This window comes from Dermacentor silvarum, chromosome 1 (genome assembly GCF_013339745.2).
Source record: "Dermacentor silvarum isolate Dsil-2018 chromosome 1, BIME_Dsil_1.4, whole genome shotgun sequence".
Taxonomy (NCBI): domain Eukaryota; kingdom Metazoa; phylum Arthropoda; class Arachnida; order Ixodida; family Ixodidae; genus Dermacentor; species Dermacentor silvarum.
In genome coordinates, this window is record NC_051154.1 from 149730210 (window position 1) to 149751520 (window position 21311).

Below are 21311 nucleotides of genomic sequence, written 5' to 3' on the forward strand. Positions count from 1 at the left end.
ATATCCGAATAATCACACCTATTTCTTTAACTATTTCTTTGTTTTCTGTTTATTGGCGCTCTCTTCATTTGTTCTCTGAATTGTTTATTAATGCATTTTCACATGCGTTATGTATCACTTGGGGTACATTGTAATTGATTCTTTGAGTACATGCGTTCGTGCGTGTGCATGCGCACCCGCCCAGTGCGCACGCACACGATTGAGTCTGTCTGTCTGTCTTTCTTTCTCTCTCTCTCTCTCTCTCTCTCTCTGTGTGCGTGTGTGTGTGTGTGTGTGTGTGTGTGTGTGTGTGTGTGTGTGTGTGTGTGTGTGTGTGTGTGTGTGTGTGTGTGTGTGTGTGTGTGTGTGTGTGTGTGTGTGTGTGTGTGTGTGTGTGTGTGTGTGTGTGTGTGTGTGTGTGTGTGTGTGTGCGTGCGTGCGTGCGTGTGCGTGTGTACGTGTGCGCGTGTTTTCTCCTACTTTACTCAGCTGCATAGCGCTTTACTCAGGTGCATAAGTTATGTAGTGGAGACTAGAGCCTTGCAGTAACGTCTGTCCTACGCCGTTGTCAATATTTGTGTTCACAATGACTGACTCTTTATTATTTTTATTTTTTTATTTTTATATATTCTTAACCCTATCCGCCTCCCCAAGTGTAAGGTAGCCAACCGTGTATGTCCTTGGTTAACTTCCCTACTTGTAGCACGATTCTTTTGGCGCTGCTAGGCCTGACGGCGCGGTATGAAATCCCGACCATGCAAAAAAGCCCTTATCCCTTGCATTCGGGGCCCATTAAAGATCACCCAGATGCCCAAAAATAATTTGGAGTCCCCCACTACGGCGTGCCTGATAATCGTGGTTTGAGTCGGTAAAACCCCAGAATTCAATTAATTTTCCCACGTGTCCAAATCAATCCACCCAACGTGACCGTCTACGCGAGCATGCAGTCATGTCGAAAGTGAGGATCGTGGGCCACGTACGACGATGTAATTAGTAGGAAGCGCGACACGAATCGTGACACCATCTTGAGCGATCCCTCCTTATTGGCTCTTGATACTCGTTGTCTGCTGTCTTTTTTAGGTCAAATTAAACGCGTGGAGAAGACCGCTTGCTGCATATTGGAAAAGGTTGTGCTCTTCATTGTGCATATATTTTTGTTGTGCTGCATATTGGAAAACTGTGTTCTTCGCATTCCGTCTTCTCGTAGGAACGTTATGTTATCCCACTAATGAGCTCCTCAAGTGATTTCGTTTTATCCTCGGATACGGTAAGCGCAGAAATGTACCACTCATATGTAGGGTCCTTTGTTTCCGGGTAAAACCCAATAATTCCCAATTTTCGTCCTTTCGTAAAAGATGATAATATATTCAAGTCTTACAAAACTCAAGAAAACTGCCCACCTTGTGTGAGCAAGTGGTCAAGATATATGATATAATTATTTTTGCATACATTATATATGCCTAGATGGTATATGCCTCCTTTCTGCCTGTCGCTCAAGCGAAAACCGGCATATATAATATTGTTACAGCGCGGCGAAGGGGATGAAAAGAGAGGAAGCGCTGATGGAGAAAAAGGAGTACTTCTTGGGCTCACCACGGTCTTCGTGCTTCGGTTATAGCTGCCTCGTTAAAACCACATTAAACCTATCTAAAGCGCGTAACGCTATATTGAGCACCTGCCAGCCTTGAGTGAACGAAAGTTTGTTGGTTTTAGTAGCCGCGTTTACATGAATATGATATGGCGCATTTTATCGCATTTCCCGCACGTCGCATACGTGTACATGGCAGTAATGCGCTAGGAAGCGATGGCAGTGCTGACGTTGCTCTGCATTTCGAACGGTAGCTGTGACGTCGAGTGGACGTTTACCCAACTACGTTGCGTTCAAAGAAGGTTGGCTGAGCCGGCCTATAGCGGGAACTAGTAAAGCTGGATAACCGACAAGCACGAAACGCCCGACAGATCTAGGATTGACACAGAAATGCTGAAAAAGCATATGGTAACGTTGCCAACGAGAGCATGCAAGAAAAATCCTCCCACTTCTTGCGAAACCGGCCCATGTGCACTACCACTTATGCTTTTTTTTTCTTTGTTCAAAAAGTTCAAAGAACAAAGTAACGAAGGGATCACCAAACGCGTCTCTTTTTGTTGTTTTTGCTCATGTTGTTTAAAATTATCGATAATGCCTGCATGGCAACGACGATTTGCATAGACGAGTTCGTCACTTGGTTTGCATGCACATCATTACATGTCCATTAGATGATCATTACATGCTCCTGCGAGTGATATCGCTTGTTTAAATACTTTTATTTTTCTTTATTTTTCATTTTATTTACATATACTGTTGTCTTTATGCAAGACATATAAAGGGAGTAGGTACAGATAGCGAATACAATTGTAGTACCGTATACAAAAAAGTCGTTATACAATGTTTTCAATGTTTTCGCTTGTAACGTGGTCAGGTAAAAGATTATCGAAACTATCAAATGGTAGGTTATGCAAAGAATCACCTAATTCATTCCATAATTCAACGGTTAAAGGCAACAAAATAAAATTTGTAACAGTCCCAGATTGAATCTAAAGGGCATAATATTTAGTAGGTGTCTGCGCCTAGTTGGCCGGACAGAAGGGTTGCAAAACTTAACGGGTACTGAAATGAACAACGTTGAGTGCACCACCTTATGTAGCAAGGAAATGCGCTCGCAAGTGCGTCGGTGCTCTAAAGAAGAAAGTGTTAAGTTGGCAGCTTGTACTGCAGGTGAAAGTCGCTATCATACCACTGGCAAATGAATCTATTCGCCTTTTTTGTTTGCACTGTTTCATTTTTTTCAATGTCCTGCAAATAATGGTGTGGCCACGCGACGGAGGCATATTCGTGAACCTGGCACACCAGAGATTTGTATGCCAACAGCTTGCAATCGATAGTGTCAGTCTTTAAATTACGCTTTGGTAGCGTAGCCAAGCTTTCTTTGTGCCCGTGCACATATTTGTTCTACGTGGTCATGCCAATTCAGGTTAGACGTATAATTTATTCCGAGATAGTTGAACTCGTTCACATGAACTAGTGATTGTCGTTGGTTTCCGTATTCGAAGTGCAAATGTCTTTTTTTTTTGTTGTTTCTGAACTTCATGACTACTATTTCTTGAAATTAATTTGCATTTGCCATCGGTCACTCCACTCACAGAACAGAGAAAACATATTGTTAAACATATTTTGTTCATGAGTGCTGGTTATATTAATGTATAAGAAACAATCATCGGCATACAAACGAATTTTAACTGGAGTGTAAGCTACAATACCAACTACATCACTAATATAAATAACAAATAGGGAAGAACCAAGGACTGAGCCCTGCAGCACACCTAAAGTTGTGCCAACAGAGCGAGATTGCGGATGATTGAACATGACGAACTGAGAACGCATGCGCAAATAATCAGACATTCAGTAAAGTAATTCCGTAGCTTTTAGAAATGCCCTCAGTTTCAAGAGAAGTTTGTTGCGACAGACCAACCTAAAAATTCACTATAGTCGATGAAAATTGTGTCAACCAGGGCCTGTATTTTGTAGCGATGCGTTATGCTTTATTCTACAGGGTGTTTCATTTTAGCGGCACCAATTTTTTAAAATTTCCCCTGGCAGATAGCACAATTCTAATCCTCCATGATGCGGCCATTACTTCCATGAGAAATCAAAACGCGTAATTGAATATTTAACACAATTATGCTAATTATCTTTTTTTAATTATTTACATTACAGCACATATTTCAAACTACGAATTATAGCTGTTGAGTTCGCAAGGCGTATTCACTTGGAACGAATTATCAGAACCGAACCAGTTTCGAGATATTAATTTTCAAAACGTACGACGAAATGCATTGGCGTTCCAGTTAATTAACTTTCTGAAGAAAACGCTGATTTATGCATTGAAGAGCAAAAGTAACTGGAACAGCAATGCATTTCGTCGGACACCTTGAAAATGAATATCTTGAAACTAGCGCAGCCCAGAAAATTCGTTCGAAGTGGATATACGCCTTGGAAACTCACTAGCTACAGTTTGTAGATTAAGATATGTGCCGTAAAATAATCAAATAAAAAGTTAACTAACGTAATTATGTTAAGTATTCAATTAGCCGTTTTGATTTCTCATGGAAGTAATGGCCGCCTCATAGAGTAGCTTAGATCAAGGATTAGAATTGTGCTATCTGCCACAGGCAATTTTTAAAAATTTGGTGCAGCTAAAATGAAACACCCTGTATACTAATTTATCATCTACCACTCACGGCCGGCTGATCCCGTTGATAACGTGAGCGGGCCGTCGCTCTGACCACTGACCAAACGCGAAAAGCGCGAAAAGGCATCAGCATCGGAAAGGCATCGCTACAAAATACCGGCCCTGGCCACGTCGGATAAGTGCTGATGCAATTTCAAGCGTGAATTTTATGAGCTGAGTAAATGTTGAGAGACTAGGTTGAAAGCTGTGCTGATGACGCGAGAGAACCGCATTGCTCTTTGGGTATTCTGCAATGTGTTTGTGAAAGAAGTGTTGAAGAAGCTTACACGATGACGAAATAAGAAATATTGGCCTATAATTGCTTAAAACTGTTTTGTTACCCGACTTAAATACAGGAATAACGTTAAAACGTTTTTTCACATGAGAAAAACGAAGCAGGTGTCATATAGTGACGCAATAAAGATTACTGTTAGGTAACCTGCGTTCCATTCGGAGTATGTTGACACGTGTACTTGTTTATCTTTCACCGGTGACTGCTTTTCACCGGCTAACAAATGTTAAACGTTATGGCTCGGCGCAGGACGCGCCTGCATGTATTGGAAGTTTCTCGAACGTTATTGATGCTTGTATCCGTTGTCTGTTGTCACCCGCGCTTATGTAACCTGATTGTACGAGCGACGCGAATTGTCTAGTACTTTCTGGAAGACACGCGGGCACCAAGGATTACTCTGGAACCTTCGATGACTCATGTATAAAAGCCGACGCGTTTCGCAGCTCATCAGATTTCGACGATCGCCGACTGGGTTCGCCGCTGTCGTTGTGCTTCGAGTGCAACTTGCTTTTGTGGGCACAGGTTCGCAAAATAAAAAGTCCGTTTCGTCATTCACTGTTTTGCGACTGTTTTCTTCACCGTCACTACTACGTGACAATATTTTTAAGAACATGTTTGGGATACCATCTAGTCAAGAACTTTTAGATGCGTCAATTTTTAGCAAAATATTGTGCACACCTGCACAATTTACTAGAATGTCTGGTAATTGTGGGAAAGGAAAAGAAACATTAAAAACAGGGCTATTACTATTGTCTTGTCCAAAGGCAGATTTAATGTACTCATTAAAGGCGTAAGCGATGATTAGAAGGTCGGAGCATGGTTGATCGCTAATAATAAATGAAGAGGAGGATGAACTGGGAGCCGGGAGTTGACTGATTTCCAAAATTTGGAAGGTTTTTCCTTAATGAAAACAACTATGGTACTGTTATAGTAACATTCCTTGGCCTCGAGCATCTTTTTTTGTAGCGTGAGTTTAAGCGAGCATAGCAAGTCGCTACGGCATTTATAAGTCTTGTTACGCCGTCGAAGCGTTTAATGCGGCGGAGTATCTGGATAATTTCTCTTGTACACCAGGGATGTTTAGTATTTCGTTTCACACATTTATCGGGACAAATTTAGCAATGCATTCGCATACGATGTTGCAGCACTTATCAACGAAATCATCAACACTGCTATAAATAAGGAATAAGAATTCATCAAAAGACGCTGCCAGTACAACCAGAATCGAGCCGTCATTTGCACGGCTGAAGTCGGTTACCGTCTTTAGTGACTGTCTGCTGCACTCAGATGCCAGTTTTAATTTGTACCCGCCATGGTGGCTTAGCGGTTACAGTGCTGTGCTGCTAAGCATGAGGTCGTGGGCGGCCGCGGTGGCCGCATTTCTATGGGGGCGCAATCCAAAGACGCCCGTGTCCCGTGCATTGGGGGCACGGTAAAGATCCCCCTGGTGGTCAAAATTAATCTCGAGTCCCTCACTACGGCGTGTCTCATAATCAAATCGTGGTTTTGGCACGTAAAATCTCACAATTCAGTTCAGTTTTAATTTGATAGCAACCACTTTATGGTGTGTCACGGGATCCAATCCCGGCCACGGCGGCCGGATTTCGATGGGGGCGAAATGCGAAAACACCTGTGTACTTAGATTTAGGTGCACGTTAAAGAACCCCAGGTGGTCCAAATTTCCGGAGTCCCCCACTACGGCGTGCCTCATAATTAGATCGTGGTTCTGGCACGTAAAACCCGATAATTTAATTTGTAACTTTATGGTGTGGCAAAACCTTGAATACATTACATTCAAAACCATTTCCTAAGAGTTGTCGGTTAAAAAAACAAGGTCATGAATTGTATTTTTGACTGTAGCGTGATGAACAATTTGTGCTAGATAGAAAAACTCATGGTAAGTAATGCATCGCAGAAAGCTTTGTCCCTACCTGTGGATTGAAGCAAGTTCGAGTCAATAAATGAAGCATTTATTGACTCGAACCCATATTAAAGTTTTGTACGAATCAAGCTTGTGTTTTACGATGTAGTCATCAAGAGCAAGAGACATGCTGTTTCCAGAGCATAGGAGACGATTGATGACACTAACCCCCTCCATCAGGTCGAAAAAGCTTAACTTGCACCATACAAATTCCGTCTCGGGAAGTGGTGGTAGCACGCAATGCCTAATCCCGTTTTTGATAAGTAATGCCACACCACCGCCTCGACCAATAGTCGGTAAATTTTTAAAACCATATACCTAGGGGGAGCTAATTCCGTTTCTAAGATTGAGTCATTGAGCCATGCTTCTGTTACAGCTACCAGCGATGGTTGATGATATTCAACGAATCAAGTAAAGTTTACAACTTTGTTCAGTAAGCTACCGGGCACTTAACATAAGTAGTGAGGAGTTGTGTTCATACGAAGGTCATTTGATACTTTCAACTCGTTGTTTTTTTTAGTTTTCGCAATACACTTGTTAACATTGTCCCATTTGTACCGAACATTATCACTTATCAGATGATGAAAGTATAGTTTTGACTTTTGAGCCTTCTTTCGCATTTCAGCAGAGTGCGGCCATAGTTCGTTTGCTATCTGGCGTACGTATTCTGAGAAGTCCTCGTTTATGTATATCTTAGTACCTTTCAGTTTTTCTGGTGTCACGCAGGATCTCAGTTTTTGCCCTGAAATCTAACAGTTTAAAGATAGCCGGCCTGCCCATGTATTTTCTTGCACCAACTCTATGGCAACGCTCAACTCTGTCGTAATCAGTTTAGTAATCGAACCTAGTCATTGTTCAGAAGTTTCACTTTTGCATTCAGGCAAGCCGTAAACAACAATATTGTTCCTGCAAGATCGATTTTCCAGATTTTCAGTTTTCATGACGAGTGAGTGTACAGTAGCTTCCAGGTCAGACACTGACTGTCGTAGCTGAAGTACTTCCCTGAAATTTGAGCATTAATATTGCTACCGGATTCAAGTTTAGCTATGCGTTCTTCAAATGTGTTAAATTTTGCAGAATGGGTTAGTATTTCTTGAGTTAAGCGCGTCTGGCCGCATAGTACTTCCAAAATCATAAGCGCTAAATTTATCTGGACCCGTATTCACCTCATTATCACCCGACAGCAACAGTACTGCTATAAGCACTTAATGGAAAAAAAAACACAAAAAGAAACACTGGAAACGCATGCGCATGTGGGGTCCGGTAGCAGCAATAGGAAGTAGTTGTCGCTTCTGTAACATTTCATGTAACGTGAATTGCTTACCTGCAAGGTGAATCAAAGCAATTTGTAGGGGGGACATGCCATGGCGCTGCCGCCAGACCAAATCAAGGATTCCGGCGAAGACGATGGCCTTACGCAGGTGATCGGTGTCGTCAAGGTGGCAGTTTTGCTGCGCCATGAGCAGTCTGGCCTGCTGTGAACAGACCAGCTGTTACATAGGTAGTTCGCATGTGTTCTCACATTGAGATAGCCCGGGGACAGTTCGCGCGCACCGTGACCTGGAAGGTATCGAAGCAGATGATGTGGTGCGTTGCGCAGTAGACGGGTCGCACAAGTGTCGTCATGTTGATAGCTGCCAATGATGATGGCAGCAAGCTGCAAGATAAATCAAAACAATTTGTAGCGGGTACACGCCCTGCCACTGTCACCAGACCCGCTCAAGACAAGATTAATATGTTAAATAATAATAATAATAATAATAATAATAATAATAATAATAATAATAATAATAATAATAATAATAATAATAATAATAATAATGTTTATTCACCAAAAAATACAGAGCAACACAAACAGACCGGTCTAAGCCTCAATTGGCTTGTGGGACCGTGCCATGAACATGATACAAACGGTAAATAAACAGATGTTGATGAGACAGAAAGACAAAGAAAAAAATGACCAGAAAAAAATAAGATAACATTTGGTTATTCTACGTGAAACAGAAGTTGAAGCGGTGAAAATTATGATGCCAAAGTGTTGTGGAAGTTAGTTTCACCATGACTCCTTCAATAGTTCTTTCAGCATGCTTTTTGAAGTAGCGTTAAAAATTTCATTCGGTAACTTGTTAAACATGTCCGGCACATATGCACAGCGTCTGGCCGCACCATACTTTGTGGATGAACGAGGAACCATATAGCGGACGTGTTTACGAAGTTCCCTTGTAGAGGTATTTTTTTGTTTGAAAGCAGAAGTCCAAAAGTGTTTTATGACAACTGTTTCAACGAGCAAAGAATGAAAATTAGGCAGACCAAGTTCACGGAAGATATTTGCAGCTGTTGCTGTTTGGGAATTGTAGGCAACATTTATAAGGATATTTTTTATAATCCTGTCTACCCTGCATCTCCAACGATCCGAACAGAATCCGAAGACCGTAATACCATATCTCAATACACTATAACCCAATGCATGCACAATCAATTTTTTTACAGAGAGAGGCGCAATACTTTTCATATTAAACATCAGCCAAGCGACTGACCTCAGTTTTGAACAAATGAGTGATAAGTGATGTTGCCATGATAAGTTGCTATCGAAAAATATTCCAAGATATTTAACAAAATCTACGTATGGAATAGGAGTACACTTACAAGGAACACAGTTAGACTTATGTAAGTAGAGAGGCAAGTTAATCACAGTAGTCTTGAGTGGAGAGCGAAAACATACCAGTTGTGTGTTTTGGGAATTGACAGCCATTCCATTGTTACTGAACCAAAGCATCGCATTGTACACGTCATTTTGCAACAGTTCAGTTGACATTTTGTAAGATAGATGTTTTGCTAGTAACACAGTGTCGTCAGCATACTGGAACACAGAACATTTGGAAATCGCCAAAGGAAAGTCATTAACGAAGATGTTAAACAACAATGGCGATAAAATTGACCCCTGCGGTACACCCGCATTCAGCGACAACTTATAACTGAAAACGCCCTTATCATCAGTAGCGACCACTTGAAATCGGTTGCTCAAGTAATTTTTGAGAATGTTGTAAAAGGGTCCACGAAATCCCCCAAAAATACAGTTTACTTAACAATATTTGGTGGTTCAGGGTGTCAAACGCTTTCGCTACGTCTAAGAAGAGAGCACACGTGAAAAGATTCTGATCGAATGCCGAGAACAGGTCGTCTGCAAATTCTTCAAGCAGTGCAACAGTACCGCGCCCAGAAACAAAACCAAACTGGCGATCGGTCAGGATAGAAAATTTGTTAAGAAAAGAAGACATAGTGTGGAAAAGAAATTTTTCTAAGACCTGAGCAATAACCGGTAAGATAGAAATTGGCCGATAGTTTTCAATCTTATCTTTCTTCCCTGACTTATGTAGCGGTAAAACAACTGCCGTTTTTAGGCATGCCGGAATTTCATTCCCTTCCAAAAACCCATTCAGTATATGAAGAATAATATCTGCCAGAACATTGAAATTCCTTCGGATGATGTGTAATGATACTCCATCATATCCAGTGGGCTTGTTAGGACGGAAATTGAAAAGAATTTCTTCCAGATCACACTTCGAAAATTTCGGAAGAAAAGCTGACTCAGATATGGAATGCGTTAACGACCGAGTGTTTGTGGATAAAGAAACAGCGCTTAGGGATGCTTTTACAAAGTGCCTGTTGAAAGCATCAGCCACTGCTGTGGGAGGTTGCTGAAAAGAATCGAAAACAGACCGTTTACTGGAACTCATCCCTCTGAGATGATTTACCAAAGACCAAGTTTTGCTTACATTATTTGAAGATTGCTGAAATTTATGAAAGAATTAACGGCGTTTGGCGCCACGCAGAAGAGCAACAGCTCTATTTCTTGCCGACTTGTATTCTAATCGCAGTGTTTGGTTTCTCGGATTTCTTTTACAGCGTTTCCACAGGGTATCTCGATACGAAATCGCAGCAAGAATTTCCGCTGTTCATCCAGCAGTGACGCTTTCTTATTGGTTTAGCTACTAACCGTGTGCAACGTAATTCAAAATTTTTTAGCTGCGTACAGAATTTTTCATACACGTTGCTTGACGAGCCTTCTTTGGTTAAGGATGCCCAGTCAAACGAAACGACAAGATTATCAAACTTAGCTTGATTAACTATAGGGACAAGGCATTTGCGCTGGCCGGGTGTATTTCCAACCGACGGCGTTCCAGGCGCATCCGGTAATTCAAGACGGCATGCCACAAAGTAGTGGTCAGCCAACCTTTGTAAAATAGTACATGACCTAAATGTACAGTTGGGAGCTCTGACCGCTATGTGATCTAAGCAGGACTGCACTAGGCAATTATTAACTAATTCCGCTCTAGTGGGAGCTCCAATTGTACATTCCAGACCATAAGCGGACAACGTAGATAGATAATCACAAACAGATACTTTTTCAGGACATAAAATGTTGATATTAAAGTCCCCGATCAAGCAGAATTGGTCCACTGAGCTCCACTGCCGCAGAGTTTCATCAAGCTCTACAAGAAACCGTGAGAGGCTGCATGAAGGCGGTCGATAGACCGATAAGATATGCACAGAAAATGACCTCTTACAAACTTTGACCATCATAGATTCAGCATGCACAAAAGAAACATCAACAGAAAAAGCTTCACAGTTGTCGTTTACAAAGAGAGCAATGCCTCCGCCACGACGCATGCTTCGTGTAACAAAATGTGCTGAAAAGCCCTGTAATAATAATAATAATAATAATAATAATATTATTATTATTATTATTATTATTATTATTATTATTATTATTATTATTATTATTATTATTATTATTATTATTATTATTATTATTATTATTATGCAAGATTAGCGAGCGTTTGTGTACAGAAGAGGGCCATTCTCTGCGTTAATCTTATGTAAAATGTACCACAATACATCCTCAGTGGGAAAGTTTCACAGTCTCATGGGTCACTTGCTGGGGGTGTTCGTCAGAGGTATGGAAGCGTTAAACATGCGTCGGTAGGTTTCATATTTCTGTGTGCGTACAAATATTTTTACACAATGTTCTTTCACCACTCGCAAAACGTCTAATAGCCTGAAAGCCATCGCTGCATCCACATCGCATAGTATAATGCCCCGCCAGCTTTGATTTCCATTTAAGCAGAAAGTGTAAACGTTTTATTACGCAACGTGGGAATAAAATTAAATTATATATACCTTCCAGGGTTCTACCTGCCAAAACCACGATTTGATTTGAGGCACACCGTATTGTGGGACTCCGGGTAAATTTTGAACATGCGTGGTTCTTTAACGTGCACCCAATGCACGGTAAACGTGCATTCTTTTAATGTTTTTTTTTTGCATTCCACTTATATCGAGATGCGGTCGCCGTTGCCGTGATTCGATCCCGCGCCCTCGAGCATAGTAGCACAACGCCATTGTCACTACGCTACCTGGGCGGATAAATAAAATTTGGAGGACGCTTAAGCTCCACCTTTAAGAGTGGAACGTTAAAACATTCAAAGATCCGTGAATGCTTGTCAGGCTTTCCGGCAACTGCAGCTTTATTTTTTCTCCTACATTCGCCTCTGCGCGCCGCTGCCATTTTACGCTGCCGAGGACGCGAGCGCCATCTGGAGAGTGTTTTTGAAAGTAACCTACCCGGGCGCTCCGCTGTTGGTATGGTAGAAATGTTGGAAAAGGGATTTGTGTTTGCGTTCCCGCCGTAATAGAATTATGTTTTCTCGTAGATTCAAATTACAATCTGATGCTATCATGTCTGTAGATTGTGGTTAAGTTGTACTTTACGATTTTTCTGACCGGATTTTACTTTGAAAAATTCAAATAGTTCACTAACGCTCCTGCGCCCCGCGGAGGGCCTGCGTGGTTGGGGTGGTTCAGGATGATTTTCTCAGACGCGGACGCTGGCGCCCACGCCTACCCCAACGCCGACGCCGGATTTTCTGCGACACAGGGCACTTAACGCTGTCGCGTTAAAAGAAAACTGCAGGCATCATTTCTCTCACTGCATAGAATTCAAATTTAGACTATTTAAGAAAGCTTCGCTTCACGTAGATTCCAACAAGGGGGTTGAATCTGTCATAATCTTTTTTTTTTTTCAAGGAAGCTCCAACGCCGTATACCACTTGGACACTGAAATACGACAATCATGCGCTGACAAAAATTAGACCTCTTAGGAGCACGAGGCTCGCGCAGGCGATGGTCAGACCTAAAAAAAAAGGGGGGGGGGGGGCTGTTGTTTTGTGTAGCTAACTAACGATGAAAAGCTAAAAAAATAAGCCCAAACCGCATTCACGCGATTTTGTGCGCGACGGCGACGAGCGACGGCTTCGAGCGACGAAACGGGCCGTCGCGCGAACAGATCGCTTGGTCTTTTCGCAAGCTAACTAACGATGAAAAGCTAAAAAAAATACTGGTCCGTTCGTGCCCTAATTTCATCAAAGAAGACATTTGATAGATTGTATCGTCTTTTGCTAATTTAGGCGACGTTGCTTAGCTTATTCGCCAAGACCAAAGAAACTCATGTAATCGTCTGTGGCAACTCCCGCGCAAATTACAGCCACTGCTCCCCATTCAGCCGTCAACTCCCGCTTAAGGTCGTTCTCCTTGCCGCGCAGACATTGCCATTGATAAATGACGATCTTAAGAATTATGGAGGAAGGGAGAAAAAACTAGGAGGGAGCATGCCATCAGGCAGCTAACTTCGGCAAGGCAACCTCCTCTAACGCCGCACCACCTTTTTTTCGGGGTCCATTTGGGTAAATAGGCCCTACATGGCTGCCGGACTTTTCGAGACATTGTTTGGTTCGCGGTAGGTTTTAGTTACGCCTTTTTTCACGATCGGTCCTCACACCCGCTCTCCGCTTTACTTTTCCTTCTACTCTCCGCACTCTGAACGGCTAGAAATTACCGCTTGCCTATCACATGGTGAGTGCCTATTGCCCATGACCCTTACTTTATATTTTTATGAATACGTTTCAATAATTCACGTGTAGCTTCCTTCTAGTCTTCTTCTTTCCTCCATATCAAAGGCATTGGCACTTACCCACTCAAGGTGATTTGCCAAGATTCGGCTGGCTCTCAAAAATGCACTAAAGGGATTAACTCAATATTAATAACATTAGTATTAGTAGTAGTGGTAGTAGCAGTAGAGTAGTAGTAATATTAAATGTATGGCATGGTATTTTATCGATTGGTCCTTTTGTCATTTAAGAAAAATCAGTGCTCAATTCACTGACAAGTATTAACAGTTAATTGGTTAACCAAACGAGCCTACCGTTCGGGAATTGGTCACGGAGAAGTCCTCCAAAGGTGTGTCTAAACATTTTTGTAAGACTGACTTAATTCCTCTTTGCAGCTAATCCACCACCACTCTGGCAGCCCATACGAATCGGAATATGGAAGCTTTAATTGGTTACCTCTGCGGTAAGTTCACCTGCAATACCCGCGCACACCCATTTTCATGAATGTCCCCATTGTTGCTACCAATTCACAGTGCGGTCTGCGTGGCAGTGCGGTCTGCCACGTGTATTTGCACGCAAATACACGTGGTTGTATCGCTTGTACGACACCAACAGCCGGCAGTGATTTCGCATCGACGAGGGCAACGGTGACAATTCGGGATGCTTGTTCCCAACAGATGTGTACGCGATTGCTAAAGGCTCGTGCAGTTAGAGTCACGTGGTGTTTATTTATTTATATATTTATTACGAGTACCTACAGCCAAAAAAGGCATTATTGTACGAAGCTTACATTGGATAGAGGGGAGGGGCGGGGGTGGCGATACTCTTATAGAAAACAAAAGCCACAAACATACGTTCAAATAGAATAAGTACAAAAATGGCCACAAGAACAGACAATATTACCGGACGCTTGAGAAAAAGCAAACGAGAAGGAACAAAAAAAATTGCATGCTTTAGAACATACTCCATACGGCAATAAAAAAATTAGATACATCAACTACTTCCCGTGGTGGAGCATTCGAATTGCTAATCGTGCGAGGAAAAAATGAATAGTTAAACGCGTTAAGGTGACACCTGTTTGTTCCTATTTTAGTGAAGTTTCCTTTTTAAAACATTATATGATGGTTTTAAATAACTGTTTCTACCAATGCCGGTTAGATTTTGGTAGTCCTAAATCAAAAATTTTAGGCTTAACGTCTGTTTACGTGAGGCTAACTGTTTCCAGCCAAGGTCATTCAGGATTTGAAAGATTTTGATATAAAAATTACAATTACCTGTGACGAATTCAGCAGAACTATTTAAAACCCTCTTTATATTGTCTGCAAGGGCACCAGTAAACTGACCATGCTACGCATGCAAATTAAAGTATGGTGTCGCTTTTTAATGACTGTGGGGCATGCTTAAGATTGCGTTGAAAAAAAGTTCAGTAACTTCGTAGCCTTGTTTGATATTATCGACATGTGTAGCCCTGGCCAGAAAATCAGTAATTGTGACACCGAGATACTTGACTCTGCCTATTTAATTGGACTGACTCCGCATTCAAAAAATATGCGCTTCGCACTTTAAATTTTTATTTTGTGAAAAGAATGTGATAGCTCGCGGTTGTCATCTTCCTTTCATTGCACCAAGTAAGAACTTTGATCAGGTCGGTCTGTAAAACATCGCCATCATTGTGACATGTGACTGGGGGATATATAACGCAGTGTTTGGTGTATAGCCTAATGATGAATTGAATTCCATCGGGCAAATCATTAATAATTTTGAGAAAAAGTAATGGGCCCAGCACTGATTAACAGGTAACACATTCACGGGAGACGATGACGAGCAGTTCATCACAACGCATTGTTCTCGTCCTTTAAGCCATCCAAGCAGCGAGTCTGGCAAACCTAAGAACGACATATTATGCAACAATAAATCATGCAGTACGACCTCAAATGCCTTTTCTGATCTAGAAAAAGTAGGTCCATTTGTACAGAGCTGATGAGTCCTAATGCTATTTCATAAATAAATTCCGTGAGCTGCCTGCGTTGTGCATTAAAAAAACCTGAGCGAAAAACCATATGGAGCGAATTCGGTAAATGGGTTTTCTTAAAGATGCTTATTAGGACTTGAGTACAGCACCTGTCCAAATACCATCTAGGTGTGGGCTATTTGGTTTATCTTCAGAACAATACTCAAACAGCGCGACTGATACAAGGACACCCCGAGACACAAATACCACGCAAGAACAGCGCTTGTTCTGTGGTATTTGTGTTTCGCTGTGCCCGTGCATCAGTCGCGCTGTTTGAGTATAGTTATGAAGATGTCCAAGTGTTTCACAGCAGATGAAGGTAGATTACACCTGACCAATTACGGGCAGTCCAGAAGGCCCGCGATGTGGCTGAAGGGCTCGGCCTGACAGTTCCAACGTGGGAGCGGCCCGCGTCAACCTAGGGTTGACCTTAAGGACTCAATAAAGTTCTTCATACCATACCATACCGGCGTGTAATCTTCAACGCTGCTCCGGTCACCAGCTTTATATATGTGCCACATTTGCTAATTTCGAGTCCTTGGGTGGCATTTTTTTTTTTTACACTGGAACGATTTGTTAAAGATCACGGCTAAATAAACCAATATATGTGCCCCACAACGCTCGAGTATTTGACTTGGTATGCTGTCAGGACCATAACGGGTATATGGGTCTAATTTTCCGAGTTTAAATTATATATATTCATGGTTCTTATCTATTTCCAATTAAAACGTACTCTTTACACGATTCTCATTACAAATCAGACCTCATATTTTGTTTTCTTCTTTTGTAACTTAAGATTAATCTTGGCAGCCGTTGGTATAAGAAAAAAAAGCTCCTGACCCGGCGTTCTATTCTCCGTTCTGTCTTCCGACATGGAGAAACTCGAAATAACATGTAGCGAGTGTTGGGAAAGCTTAATTGGCTTGGGGGCGCTTGCAAAAAAAGAAAGCGCGGGAAAAGTGACGAAAGATGAAGCGAGAAAGGTGATTGAACCGGATACTACTAGGGGTTGCGCTAGGCCATCTTTACGCAATGTCATAGATAAGCGTACCAAAATAACGTTGCCTGAGAAAAAACAAGTTGAAAGAACAAAGGTGCTCCTGTAGCTACTAATGAGTTTTGTAGGGTTCGTTGCCTGCATCTCATTATTCCCAGTCCTGGACCAAGCCTCGCGACGGACTAGAGCAATTCAGCATAATCTGGCGTGTCATTTTAGCTACGTTGCTTTCGGCTTGATCAGCCTGAACTCTGGCTGACAGCGAAACGTTCAGTTTGCTTTATATCCCCTCGTGGCTTCCAGTTTAAATTTGAACTGACTCGGAAAGTATGAACCCATGTATGAACCGCGAAAAAAAATTTTAATGAAGAAAAACGTGCGAATATGCAGTTCGTCGGGCGCCTGCACTAAACATTGTGTTCGGAATGACCGTTCACTCTTTGTTTCCGATGGTGGCTGCTCCTGATTAAGGCGTATACGGGATTGGCTGAAATGCCTTTTTTTAACTTCTTTTTTTTTTCTTACGCAGTGCGATTATTCAGCTGCTGCCACCGCGGTTCTGTTTCAGAAATTCCATTTTGGGGGAGCTTAAGATGTTTCCGTTTCGTGATTTTGTCTCGTTTTACTATATACCTTCATTATCTTCCACCAAAGCAATTTTTAACCCCTATATTAATATATTTCATATTTTCCTCTTGTTTTTCTCTCGTATTCGTTTGTTATCATGTGCCTTCTTGCTGCTTTTGGTCACTTTCAGTCGGTGCCTTTGTGATGCACGCTGCTGTGGCCGATACCAGGGTAAGGTGCTAAGCTTGCATTTCTCCGACATCGTTACTTTCAGCCTCGCATATATATATATATATATATATATATATATATAGTCGTGGTCACAAACAATACAGTGCAACATTCACAACGCCACGCGAACCGTTGACAGCCTGCCGGCAGTGTGCTTATAGCGTGGCGAATGTACTCTTATATTATAGACCTTTCAAACGATTGGTCCCGGCTCGCGGCCATACCGCCATACCACACTTGGTATTGTTTTAAACGTATGTATGCAACCGGTAGAATGCAGCGAAAGTCGCAGCACGCGTTTTCATCACACGATTTTCACAGCCCAGAGAAGAGTGGTCGCACTTCGTAAACATTTTTTTTTCAATTATATTTATTTCCTCCGAAGGTGTGCGAAATACAAAATTCTGAATATGAATCGAATAGCAAAGAATATTCGATTTGCACGCGATTCGAGAATTCACAGTTCACCATAGTAGAAAACACATTTTTGTTCTAATATAAGGGATAACAACACTTATTGGAGCCTACAGGGAAAAATACAGATGCAAGTGTTGACTGTTGCGAATGACATTGCTGCGGGGTGGCCGTGCTTACTGCACAGAGACACCAGTTGCTGATACAAACGCATGAAGTAGCAAACATATGCGCAATATGCTTTAGATATTCAATAAGGATGCATCGCCTTTAGGGCAGCTTAGGCATTTGTTTTCCCTGTTTAGGCAATGGAATTTACTATTTGGAAAATACCATACACCTTTAAAACGATGCGCGGTGCTTTAGTATTACTTTGCTTTTTGTACGAACACAAGCCTTTACACTCTATGTGCATCACGGTGCATGTGGCAACATGGATGCCTCTGTATTCCATTGCTATTGTTGTGATGGTGTGCCATATAAAGTAACCTTTGAGTTGTTTCTCATTTACAAGCTCCTCATTTGACCGGACGTGCAGTTCTTAGTGGCATTACATGTATAAAATAGTATAAATAAGCCTTCTTTCTTTTTATTTCTTTTTTCACACGCACCTCACGTAACCTTTATATTTCATTTTTTAAACAAATGAAAAAAATAATTGGTATTCTGTTAGAAAATTGAAGATTGTTTTATTTTAGAAATATTCGTATTTAGTTCGATTTTGACATTTCGCTCTTTAAACACCTCTTTAAATTTTCCTCTCATCCCTCGCACCGAGTGGCCGGTCCTGTCGAAAAGGGCACGAAGTATCGACAAAAGATTTTGTTTTTATGCATTGGCAAAAAAAAATCATTACAAAGTATGGCCCCAGCTGTTTTGAGCCTGCAATATAAACAATGAGAGATTGCTTCTATAGATATCTGCAGGAGCTCGCTTTGCTTTGTCGTCAGTGCGCACTGACCAACACAAGAACACTGAAGGCGCCCACTCGTTTCGCACTATTGGAACGGTTCGATGAACGCTTGTTCTGGTTTGACAGTGAAGAAGTACACTCGTTACTTGCTGCGTGCGTGGCCGCGGTGCATGTGGACCTTCGGTACCATTTGCCCTTTCTGCGCCAAGAGAACTTAAGGACTGCGCATAATGATGGCCGCATACGTTATAGCCTAACTACTGGCGCGGCTTACTGGCTGCGCAGGTGAAGCGGCTTGCATACGACCTCGCAGACGGCGCCAATCTGGTCGTGGGGCCGGTGACGAAAACCTTCAGGTGCCGGCGGAGTGGCTACTTCGCCGACGTGTCCAATTACTGCCGGGTGTACCACGTGTGCCACAAGGTGCGCCACGCCGACGGCTCTTCCGAGATGCAACACTTCAGCTTCTTCTGCGGCAACCAGACGGTTTTCAACCAGCTAAGCCTGACCTGCACATATCCGGAGGACGCTGTGCCTTGTCGCAAAGCACCAAACTTCTTCTATCTCAACGATCGCATTGGCATCGAGAACGCACTCTTACTCACTGACACTGACGTTGGTCTTGCCAACGCAGCAGGGTTCGGTACCAGGCTTGCTGGCGGTGGTCGGACGTCGTCGCGTGTGTTTGGATAGCCGTCAGCTATTGGTCTCTTGATTTAGGATGCAAGGTGGTTAAAGATAGGCAGAAACCCAAACCCCGTATGTGCCTTACTCGCCTCTACCATTAACCTCACCGAAGAGTTTATAACGCATTACCGCCTACTCCCCCTCCGTCCCTCCTTCCCTTCTTTCCCCGCATATAAAGCCACAAACTCCTAAATTAAGCAGAAAGGTAACTCTTCTTCACCCACTGTATCCGAGGTCACCACGCTCAACATTTTCTCAATTCACTTCTATCCATTCTCGTACAAATTAGAAGCAAAGAAGCCAACACGCACCAAAGGAAAGACGAAGGTGTGGACGTTTGATTCTTTGTCTTCTTTAGCTGTGCTGTTTCACTTTACCCTGAAGAAACCAACCAGCTCTCAGCAACATGATATTCTTGTTCACTTTGCCAAAATTGTGTTCATCGGCCACCGTTATATGCCGATTTTTTGCCAACAAGACTGGCTTTGAACATCTTTTTTACCCAATAGCTTCGAATATCAATCTGATATTAGATACCATTGCTTTTTTTTTCTTCGAGCATTCTCATTTGAATCGATTCAAAACAATTTCTCTTATAACATGCTTAATTTGTTTTCTGCGCTTATAATACATTGAACACCAGTGCAAATTCTGTAATGTGCAATGCGCTCAATTCATTATCACAGCTTGAGGTTCTTAGTTATTGCAGTGAACGTTGCCTAATATTAATGGGGCATTAAACCACATATAAATGCACGAAACGGAAAAAACAATCCTTCCAATCCTTACGAACCTAATTACCTTTTTCTCAGGAAGAAAACCTCTCCCAAAGATCGATAGTTACCATTTTTCTGTGGAAATCTCATTATCTCATCTAATACTCTGCTGCTCTCGACTCACTCACCTTAGTGCGGAATGTTGCGAGGCTCAGTTTCCAATGGCCTTCTGTTTGAACCCAAAGCTTCTAAACACACTCTGCCGCCTTCGTAAGGTGCCGCGCACCCGCGGGGGACTAAGTCCAGGGCATAACAGCAATACACAGGTAGTGCAGGACAGGTCCCTCTGCAAAACACTTGAGCGTACCATAATACCGTTACTCGGAGCTAGACCTTAGGGACATCTTTTGCGTAAATACAGGAATACTTACCTGTATTTGCAATGTCTATTTGCCTTTTTTATGTATAGGGAAGATGCAACACACAATGGTTAATTTAACTTAGTAAAAAAAGCACCAGTTGTTAAAATTACTACGCAGTATTCCTTGTCTCAGTTGACTTGGTTGCAAGGGCGAAAAGCGCAATCCGCAGGCAAACCCTTCAGCAACCTTCAGAAGTTTTAATCATGCATTACGTGTGTGCTGATGTGTCCAATACCCAAATATATTGGCATATGGATGTTTAAAGTTGTTTAAGCTTACTCTTGAACGCAGAAGAATGCAGACTTTCCTCGTCCAGCCTCTGTGCAGTGACGGCATATCTGGCAAACATTTCACTGTGAAGATCGCTTTGGCGATAAAGGAGTTATTCAAGGCAGTATATCAAAGGAAAACACATCTTAGTGTTCCTCGTGTAACCGCTGCTACAGCGGTCAAGGCCTCATGCGCAATTTCGATCACATCAACCGCTGCTCCACCCTATCGCCTCTCCTCATTGACATACACTTCCTTGTGCTGTTAGTACAACACAAGAGAAATATCACATAAACCCTGTACAAAGTCGCTGAAACAAACCGTTCACCATTCTTAGACTGCGTGGCTTAAGCTGCACCATTCACTATTCACAGCTTCTTCAGACGGAGTTCGATTTGAAACGTTCGATCAGGAATCCAACTTTGAGTCATCTTCATCCACCTGCGCGGCAGTTGAGGTCGAACACAGCTGCCTCCTTGCCCCCTTCACCACCACTTCATCCTCTCTCCCTTTCTTTGTTTTTTTTTAATTTTTTTAGTGCAGCATAGGCATCCACCCATAACCACGAACCCATAAAAACGTCCAAATATTTTTCTTTGGGCATCCACGTCGTCCGGACCGCAGCTTATACAACCGACTTCGAAAAAATGAATTATTCTTTTCTTTCTTCAGTGAA

At 42.2% G+C, this 21311-nt stretch overlaps 1 protein-coding gene across 1 annotated transcript; it reads left to right on the top strand.

Moving 5' to 3' along the window:
* Positions 1-13814: 13814 nt before the first annotated feature.
* LOC119465086 (uncharacterized) lies at positions 13815-19639 on the top strand. Its single transcript, XM_049660979.1, has 3 exons — positions 13815-13870; positions 17173-17213; positions 18826-19639. The coding sequence occupies exons 1-3, from the start codon at positions 13843-13845 to the stop codon at positions 19231-19233; spliced, it is 477 nt and encodes a 158-aa protein (XP_049516936.1). The 5' UTR covers positions 13815-13842; the 3' UTR covers positions 19234-19639.
* Positions 19640-21311: the final 1672 nt, after the last annotated feature.

What these genes read in the sequence shown, in the direction of transcription:
- LOC119465086 (XM_049660979.1), top strand. Translation starts at nt 13,843, where the DNA reads ATGGAAGCTTTAATTGGTTACCTCTGCG. An exon ending in TTTAATTGGTTACCTCTGCG is followed by an intron (nt 13,871 to 17,172) that starts GTAAGTTCACCT and finishes GGTCACTTTCAG; the next exon opens with TCGGTGCCTTTGTGATGCAC. An exon ending in CTGCTGTGGCCGATACCAGG is followed by an intron (nt 17,214 to 18,825) that starts GTAAGGTGCTAA and finishes CTGGCTGCGCAG; the next exon opens with GTGAAGCGGCTTGCATACGA.